The 9,717-nt window shown below is 40.2% G+C and overlaps 1 protein-coding gene across 1 annotated transcript; it reads left to right on the top strand.

Moving 5' to 3' along the window:
* Positions 1-2,444, top strand: gadd45ab (growth arrest and DNA-damage-inducible, alpha, b). Its single transcript, XM_066665025.1, has 4 exons — positions 1-97; positions 436-537; positions 634-847; positions 1,604-2,444. The coding sequence occupies exons 1-4, from the start codon at positions 48-50 to the stop codon at positions 1,715-1,717; spliced, it is 480 nt and encodes a 159-aa protein (XP_066521122.1). The 5' UTR covers positions 1-47; the 3' UTR covers positions 1,718-2,444.
* Positions 2,445-9,717: the final 7,273 nt, after the last annotated feature.

A 9,717-nucleotide genomic window follows, 5' to 3' on the forward strand; every position in this document is an offset into this window, starting at 1 on the left:
AGTGCGCGCTCGCTCGTGGAGTTCTCAGAGAGAGGCACAGCGCGGTGATGTGCAGGATGACTCTGGAGGAGTTCAGCGGAGAAAACGCCTCAGAAAGGTACGGTACTTCACTTATCTACACAGAAACACAACAAAGAGCACACACGCTTAATCGCTTAAAGACGCTTCAGACATTTTCAAGATTAGTTAAAGTCTCTAAAACGAGTTTATTGTGGGGAATATGCCGCTGTATTTGTCTAGCATACCTGCACATGTTTGAACAACGTTTCAGACACCGGCGTCACGAGGCTTCAGCAGCGTTTTCGCTGTACTCCTACTCACAATTTAACAATACTGAGCTATTTCATTTGCAAATCTAACTAACAGTTGCTGTTTTATTCTATTGTACATGTTGTTAGTTATTAGTATATTTACCATATTTTTTTCCTCATTCAGGATGGCCTCTGTGGTCAAGGCTCTGGAAGAGGTGCTGACTGCAGCTCTACCCCAGGGCTGCATCACTGTGGGGGTGTATGAAGCTGCAAAATCACTAAATGTGTAAGTTACCAAAGCATTCGACCCCAGTCCCTGATGCTCTGAGTATTTTAGTTTGGTATGTTGTCTAACATTCTGCTCTCATTCTGTTTTTCCCAGGGATCCAGACAATGTAGTCTTGTGTCTCTTGGCCACAGACGAGGATGATGTCTCAGATGTGGCCCTTCAGATCCATTTCACTCTGATCCAGGCTTTCTGCTGTGAGAACGACATCAATATCTTGCGGGTGAACAACATGAGGCGCCTTGCCGAGATCCTGGAGGGAGTGAAACCTGGAGGAGAGCCCATGGATTTACACTGTGTATTAGTCACTGTACGTGTCGCTTTTTTGCCTGACTCATCTTTCCTGCAGTTGCAGTAGCCACAGGGGAGCTTAAATCAATTAGAGATTAACCATTGAATTGCAAACGTTTTTTCTGAGCCACCTGAGGCATGCTGGGTGTACAAAGTTCACTCACACCTTACAGTTCTGGCATGCACTCCTGTTAAATATCTGAAGCTGATGCTGGGTGTGGATTCCTGTAAATGATGTTGGTTTATTGCAGCTGCTCATGTAGTACATGCATTCTTGGAAATTCATGGCACTGCAAGCCCTTTGCTCTGCCAAACGTCTGAGCTGATAATGTAGCTTTAGCCACAGTCTTTGAAGACGCCTGGGTTTCAGTAGTTAAGTTCCCTGATCTGCTCCACTGTCTGTGATGTGGAATTTCAGTCAGACTGGAGCGGCAGCAAATTGGCAGAGATACATAGTGATCTGACTCTGGTTCTTGAGCCTCTGTGGCCGCTTTTGGCAGACTTCACAGCATTTCCTGTGAGGCCACGTGAGCAAACAGCAGTTTCCTGGAAGACAACTCTGTGAAGTGACCACCTTTTGCAAATTAGAGCGGGATATTGTGTAAACTGCTTCTCGCAAGTGGCAGTTAGTCACTCTTGCTTGTTGTGTGGGTCAATCTTTCTTATTGATGTATGGCTCCCCTGGCTGCAGTACAGTGGAGAAAGAAACTGTTTGCATGTAAAAAAAATCTGTATTACTTACAAAATTAACTTGTTTTTGTCTTTTTTTTTCCAGAAACCACAGTCATCTGCATGCAAAGACCCAGCCCTCAGCAAGCTGAACCGATTCTGCAAGGACAGCAGATATCTGGATCAGTGGGTGCCGGTCATCAACCTGCCCGAACGATGAGACAAAGCAGAACATGCTGCGAAAACACATTGCACAAGCTACTGCACTGTATTTGCCTACTGCCTTGGCCGAGTCCCCCGGACAACCTTTACGCCATCACAAGGAGAAAGTCAGACTGGGAGATTCAACAGAACGTGAAGGGAACATGGGAATATAATCCGAATCTGAATCCGAAAGACGAGGAGCTTGGGTTTTCTTTCAGGCCACAAAGGCAGGCATCATGAGGCCAAGAACAGGGAACATGACTCAGCAGCGTGTAAGCTATTCTGCTGCCAAGGAATGACAGCGTCTGCCTTTAGCTGGGGAACAAAAAGACTGTACCGGAAACTGAATCATGTGAGTGCTCGCTGGCACTGGATACGAAGGAGCGGAACAGCACAAACTGAAAGAATGGAGTGTAGCCGTCCAGACCAGATTGGACTAGACTGAGCATAGTTCAGCACGAGCAGACTGAAAGAAGGACTGCTGGACATGCCCTCGGCCACTGTTCTGGAAAAATACAACAGGGTTTTATTTGGAGAGGAATTCTAACTTATGATGTTAATGTTGTTTTTAATTATTTTAACTATTTAAAAGGGGAAACTACAAGAGTATTTACTAGTTTTGGAGGAGGAAAAAGGTGTTACTTTTTAAAGCTTACCCTTTTGTGGACTTTCTCATTGTTTATTTGAATGTTAATTTAATGATTTGTATTTATGTTGAAATGTACATTTGTGTGCACTTTTTGAGAAATTTAATAAAATAATTTAGTGTGATGAATGTTTCTGGCCTGACTATTTTGGACAGCTTTTCTATTGATATATATAACATTTTGCACCCCATTTATACGTCTCTACTTATTATTAACGTTTCACACAATATGAAGAGTTTTCAAATTCTGGCAAAAATGATGGTGATGGTGACAAATACTGTGTGATATTTTGGCATTGCCTTGTAGGTCGGGATAACTCTAAGGTTAGTGTGTCCTTGGTCACGCTGTACATGACGCAGGCCTGAGAAACGAGCACTGACGTAATGTCAGAGGAAATGATAATGTGTCAGACGACATGGGTGCACTTGCAGGTCAAACTTCAGCTTACTTTCAGAAATTTGTATTGAAAGCAAATCTGAGCAGCAGTTATTTTTTTCTCTTATTCAAAGTCTCAGTGTAAGCAATTATACACTTAAAAGGCTCTAAAGCAATACACTTTTCTCCTGAATACTGCATATGCATTCGCCAGCATCTAAGTGACTTATGACCCAGATTAATTCTGCACATAGTCAGAACACTGCAATAACATTTATGCATGTGTTAACAAACTAAAGCAGCAAAAAGCACAAGCTTTACAAGAGCAGCTGTACTGAGTAAGCTTGATTAGATTTTTTTTTACTGAGGAATATATCACACATTTGATGTTATCCCACTACTCTTATACAAATACCCTAGCTCATCCAATAAAAAACTAGACCTGCCAACACTGACAACATAAAGATCAAAACGTATTAGGAACAAAGTGTCCCATTTCCCTTGTGTATGCAAACAAGTTTTGTCATGTTGCAATTCCACTGTTTGATAAAAAACATGCACCGTTGGCAAAAGTGTTTTGTGCTATAAGCACATTCTAGTGAGATACCAGGTTGATATAGTAGCCCAAACCTTGTCCTCATTTGTTTTGCCAACAGTGAACCACACAGCCCAGAGAAAACAGCCCACACCCTGGGTTTCCAAGTGCAACCAAAAATAGATGCACTCGTACTATGACAACAGGAGAACTCTGTTCCGGTTCCTACGGCAGCTGCGCTACGCCTGACGACCGGGCCTCCGGGGGCTTGTGCTTTACACAAAACAGGAGATAACAAGGGCTCTCACTGAGCCAAAAATAGCAGCGTCTCTGAGAGGGATAGTGAGCCATAGGCTTGTGAGCAGCAGGGCGCTCATGGCTGACTGCTGGCTGTGCGTAAAAATGGTGGGCAAAGCATTGAAAGGAAAGCTGATGGCATGAGTCAAGGCCATTCAGGCTTGCAGCGGGTGGCTAAAAATAGATCCATACACAGGCCCAGTACTTCCTGTCAGAGCGGAGAGACAGACGGTTGGCATGGATATATTCCACCAGCTAACTGACCGTGACTCCCACTGTAAATCAGCACAAGTGGCCTTTTAACAGCGAGCACAAATGATGCAAAAGGTCATTGCCTCTTGACCTAATAAACAAATGTTTCTTTCAAAAAAGACACTAAGCATGCCCTCTACTTTTCTATAGATCTACTACACAACCAGAGCTCCTTCCAACACAGTTCCTAACCTGAGGCTTATACTTGATTCCACCCTTAACTCCCTTGTTAAATCCTCACCTTGGAAACATAGCAATAATAATAATAATAATAGATAATGCCTCTCTCAGTCTGCTGCTGAAAAATTCATTCATTTCAAACTTTCCTGATTACTGCAACTCTCTCCTCTCTGGTATTAATTCCTCGTCCCTCCATAAGCTCCAGATGTTCAAAACTCAGCAGCCCACACTTTCTTTATCACAACCGCTCACAACAACACATTACACCTGTCCTTCATAATCATCACTGGCTCCCTGTTAAATAACTTATTCAGTTGTGGCACACGTCCAAAGCCTTAAATAAACTTGCACATTCCTACCTCTTAGACCTTCTTCAGCCCTATAGACCCTCCCACAATCTTAGACCTTTCACCACTGGACAACTATCCATTCCCTCCTCCATTCCTCTGGAGCTCTCTTCCCTTAAAAATTCAGCAGACAAATTCTCTGTCGTCTTTTAGGTCCCAGTTGTCTGTCTGTTGCTGTATTGCTTACATTAACTGTACCTTATAAGCATTTCTTGGTTGTTGAAAATCACTTTGTAAACCTAATGGATTATTATTATTATTATTATTATTATTATTATTATTATTATTATAGAGCTGGAGTTCAAACTTTACATCAGCTCTAGAAGAAGTCAAGAAGAAGTCCACAGAAGCTACCCAGTATAATTGGTGCAGAAAGTGGAGGAGAGTTCAGCAGAGTGCATGAGGCCTTCAGTAAAGTATTGATGCCGTGAGCATAACTTTAGCTGTATTTAGTGTATTATCTGCCTCATGTTAAAAAACCCTAGAGCCTGAAAATTTTTTACGATGGGACATGACTATTCATAATGGGTTTGGTCCTTTGTGGACACTCCTCAAATATTTGTCAGGCTTAAGTCAGATTTCTTTCACATTTGCTGGACTTGGACACATGCTTTAACTCATGCTGAAGGGGACGATTCCTATAGTCTTTCTCCTGCTTAATACTTTGAAGAATTTCAGTATTGTTTGACAAAAAAGAGCCAGTATAAAAACAATGTAATGTAGATTATTTATTCATTCATTTTCTGAAAGAACCAGGGCATCACACATTCACCCAGTCACTCACTCACACAGAACAATCCACATACGAATCTGTGCTGCTGGGCTGTTGGAGGAAACGGAACTCTGATCCTGGAGCTCTGTGGGAGCCTATATAGATTTTCCTAATGAAAAATGTGTGCGGGCGTTGCTTCAGGGCATTTTAAAAATTTGTTTTGAATACTGACCACACCCAAAACGTAGAGGGTGACAGTGGAAGTGAGAAGACTGTGGACAGGTGATGGGCATCTTTACTGTATACACGGACCTTTGTCACTCAGCAGGATGAAGCAGATATGGAAGAGAGGGAAGGGACTGAGTGCTAGTGGGATGCAAAGTCTATTGCCACAGGAAAATGAAGGGAAAGAGGAGGATTTATGGTGTGGGGAATGTGTAGGAGGAGGAGTTTTAGGCATGCTCTTTCACCCAAAGGTCATTTCATACCTGCATTTACCAGTGACCTGATGATGACTGTCTTTGTGGCTACAAGGAAAGAGAAGATAACTATGGTTTGGAAAGTAGAGTTTCATTTGGTTTCTGGCTGGTGTTGGCCTTGTTTAGACGTAATGTCCTCGCTGTCAGAGAACAAATCTATACCTCCAAAATAGTAACTTTACAGGAGAAGGAAAAACCTTTATAACTTTCAATGGTAAAACAATTCTATTCCAAGTCATTTCTTGATGTGAAGGACAGAGGCTATGTTCAAATGATGTAGATAACACCGACAGTCTGTGTCTATAAAGTCAGGATCAGGTGTTATTTTGGTACACTAACAGTTTGATTGCAATCATGTTACGCAGGCAACAGTCCAATTCACTCCATGCTAAGTCAATTTCTGTAGAGCTGGAACTATTTTTTTTTGAGCTACAGTGCTGTTTGGATGTAAGACTTGCTACTCAGAATCAAATCAGATTCATCAGACATCATTCACAAGATCAAATTTGGCATAATGCAAACCTCTGCTAAATTCAATGTACCGTAGACCTCAAGTGCCTTCTCAGTTTTTAGAACTTGTGATGTTTAATCTTTACTTAACTTACTGCTACTTGCAAGTGCTTTCACAATTCTTGGAACTCTGAAAGTTTAATCTTAGCTCGTGTCTTATCTTTTTTATTTTCTGTCCCTTTCCTGCTTGAAATCACTATGAATTGTAATAAATAAAATAAAATAAATTGCTTGTAAATTAGAGGAGACTGCCCAGGATGTGAACAGAGACTCCTTATTCTAGTATAATGTGAAAAAAATGTACACTGAGTGTTTATGGGTGAAGTGGGTGGAGGTGTCTCTGTACTAGATCAGCACTGGAGCATAACACTGCTCACATTATCTTCTTCGTGGTGTGCACAGTAGATTTTCCCGTGCCAGGCCGGCTGTTACTGTGGCCCTGCACATATCAGGAATGCAGTCCTGAGAAAAGGAGGGGGCAGCTTCAGCTTCACATAGAGCTCGGCTTTATTTCCTCAACTCTGCTGCAGAGTGCCTGCATACACATTTATGTTTTTAACAGCTGGGAACATTAGTTTTAAAGAGCGTGTGCATTACAGATTTAAATGGTAGCATCAAACTGGGTGTTCCCATAGCATGAGGTTTTCAAATATTCAGGAAAGAGTAATGACAACAGCTCTGCTGGTCTAAGCAGGAGACATTCAAGATATTTCAATCTTGATATTTCCTTGCAATTTGCTAGGATTCAGGTCTTTTTGCATGCTTGAAACCGGTCTAAAGTATTTACGAAGCCCTGGTGTCAGTAAATGGCCAAGAAATACAAGTGTCTCGGTCTGGTATGCTAGGCTTTCTCTCTCTCTTCTCATAGCAGTGAAAAGGCATTTGGGGTTTTTAGACAATGGACACCAAATGTTGAAAAGCAGTAACTTAGATGAGGATTTTGCTCTATTGCTTCTCCATAGGTGGATAATCTTTTACTATTTTGAAATGAATTTGGGAGACAGCTAATTGCATAAAAGTAAACACAGACCGAAAGTGCTAGAAAATGAAACAACTCAAGTAAAAAAAAATTTTTTTATAATAATTTAAACAATGAATAGAAACTTACAGACAAATAAATCTTCTTTTTTCCCCCTCAAACATACCACTCCAGCTTAAAACAGACAGAGCTTATAAATGTTAACAAACATACAAAAGGACATTCATAGAGTAAAGGCAATGACTCGTTTTTCTGGTTCATAAACCACTAATAAGTACATTCTATGACTGTCCAAAATTGGAGGTTGATGTACTTTTCAAAACATATTTAAATGCAAATTTATAATGTCTTAGTCAGATTAAACTAAGATTCAAAGCTAAGTAGATCAAATTTAACTAAATATTTGAGGCGATGTATGTGACAGTATTACCTTGGAAATAATTGCAAATCTCATGTAAGGATTTTGTGTCAGCACATATCAGCATTCAAACAGTTAACCACAGTATTTTGAACCAGATTACACTGGCGAATCAACCCACTAACTAGGACATGCTACAGAGCACAATTCTTATAATGTAGGGTGAATACAGTTGAACCAGAAGCTGCTGCTATAATACAATGTCATTGGATATTGGACTAACTGCTAAATTCTGTTAAAGGAACACTAGGTAAAAGCTGGTATTTTTGCTCCTGGCCTCCCCCCTACATTTGATGTGTGAGATTCACTTTTACAGCATTGTCCTGAAACCAAGGGGGATGGGTGAGGGAGGAGGGAGTGGTGCGCCCCTAAAAAAGTTACATAGTTCAGTTTCTGCAGTGCTGAGCCTTGAGTAGCAACAGCAGATGCTCTATTCTCCCTATTACACACAGTGATTTGAAGCTACCTATATTAATACTACCTATAATCTTCCTTTAAGTCAGCAATTACATGCATTGCTCTTATAGCATTTGTCTCCTGATTATAGAGACAAACGTAATATTGGTGCCATAATGTTTTATATTACAGTATGTATTGCATGCAATGAGGTCGTGTGTTTAATTTTTTAAAACATGATTTCCTTATTAAAACAAACCTGAAAATAATGCATGGAAATGTGTCCCTAAACATCTGATGGCTAATATAGTTTAGAGCTCAGTATTGTTCTTAGAGAAAGCATGGTTTTATTTGTACCAGGAGGATGGTATCAGTGTGTATTCAGATGCCCAGCCCATCATTAAGATCCACTTATGCCTTTAGACTGAAAACAATGCCTTCCTGTGGCTCTTCTTAACTCCACAGCTCATCAAGCAGGGCGAAAGAACTAGGTGAGATATTGAATGTGCCCTGCATACTGGATTACATCTGGGGGGGTTATACTTGAGCTTTTTTTTTTTTTTGCTAAGCAAGTGAGTAACTTGATCAGAGAAAGCAGCCAAACCACAAAGGCTTGGCCATCATTCACTGGCAAAAGTCAGTGCTGATTACATCGATGTGGGCCAACAAATATGGCCTGACCTGATTGTTGCAGAATGAGCATTGGCTAAGGGAGGAGATGGTCCCCAGAGAAATAATGCTGACCATTGCATAAGAACTAATCTGACCTGGAGCCCTAAACAAAACAATCTCTGGGAAAGTAGTGCTAGTGGAAACATTTACCTGACCTACTAGACTTACGTGGCCTGAACACATGGGAAGAGCAGTTTTAGTGAGCTAGTGAATACCTAGTGAGATGTGGATACTATTCAAATACACCACACATTAGGTAATAAATAAAGGTGCTTTTTCACCATGAAATATCACTTTGCATATAAAATGCATATATAGCATGTATAGAATAAGGCCTAAAATTGTCTTGATGGACATACCATGGACTTCCCAGGGAAGACATCAACTTGATGGCAGCATATGTCTCAAATCCAATGTTTGGATTTCCAAAGTCCAATGTCACTCCACATCAGTGAAAACTTCTCACATATCATGACTGTCCAATGAATAACATCTTCATTTTTGTGGATGTTTTTAGTTTACTATATCATTTGAACACAGCAGCTGTCCTTCATATTATGTGATGAACTGACCAATAGTAATGCTCCAAAAATACATGGAACCATAATCAAAATTTCTCCTGTAAAGTTGCTATTTTGGAGATACCTTTTTTATTCTGTGGAATTCATGAAAATTTAATAGTTTTATGAACTGTAGATGGTGAAAGTCTTATATTCTTTGTAATTCTGCATTAAAAATGTTCTGTTTGAAATATCTGACAGTTCTCTCATGGAGTCTGGCATGTGATGAGCAATGACCTATTTTTTGCTTGCAAAGATTTGGCTTTTATATTCACCAAGTATAATGCTTCAGGAGTGTGTGACAATTTTCTATTTTACCTGTCCCAACTTATTTGGAGTGTGTTGCAGGCATCAAATCCATAATGTGTTTATAGTTTAATAAGTAGGTTAATGAAAACACTGGAAAACATTTTAAATTCTTGTGTCTGCATATGTCAAACTGTCCCAACCTTTCCTGCAAACAAGGTTTATAAATGCAAGAATATGTCTTATTGCATGTTAATCACAAATATGCTACAAACAAATATAAAAATGTAAGCGTACAAAACCACAATGAGCGCAAATCTCTTTCAGAAATGTATTTCCATTCTTAAACAGCACAGCAGCTATAGAGCTCACTGTCCTTTATTTAATTTAGATGATTTCTATGAGGAATTA

Source organism: Hoplias malabaricus, chromosome 3, assembly GCF_029633855.1.
Source record: "Hoplias malabaricus isolate fHopMal1 chromosome 3, fHopMal1.hap1, whole genome shotgun sequence".
Lineage (NCBI taxonomy): Eukaryota > Metazoa > Chordata > Actinopteri > Characiformes > Erythrinidae > Hoplias > Hoplias malabaricus.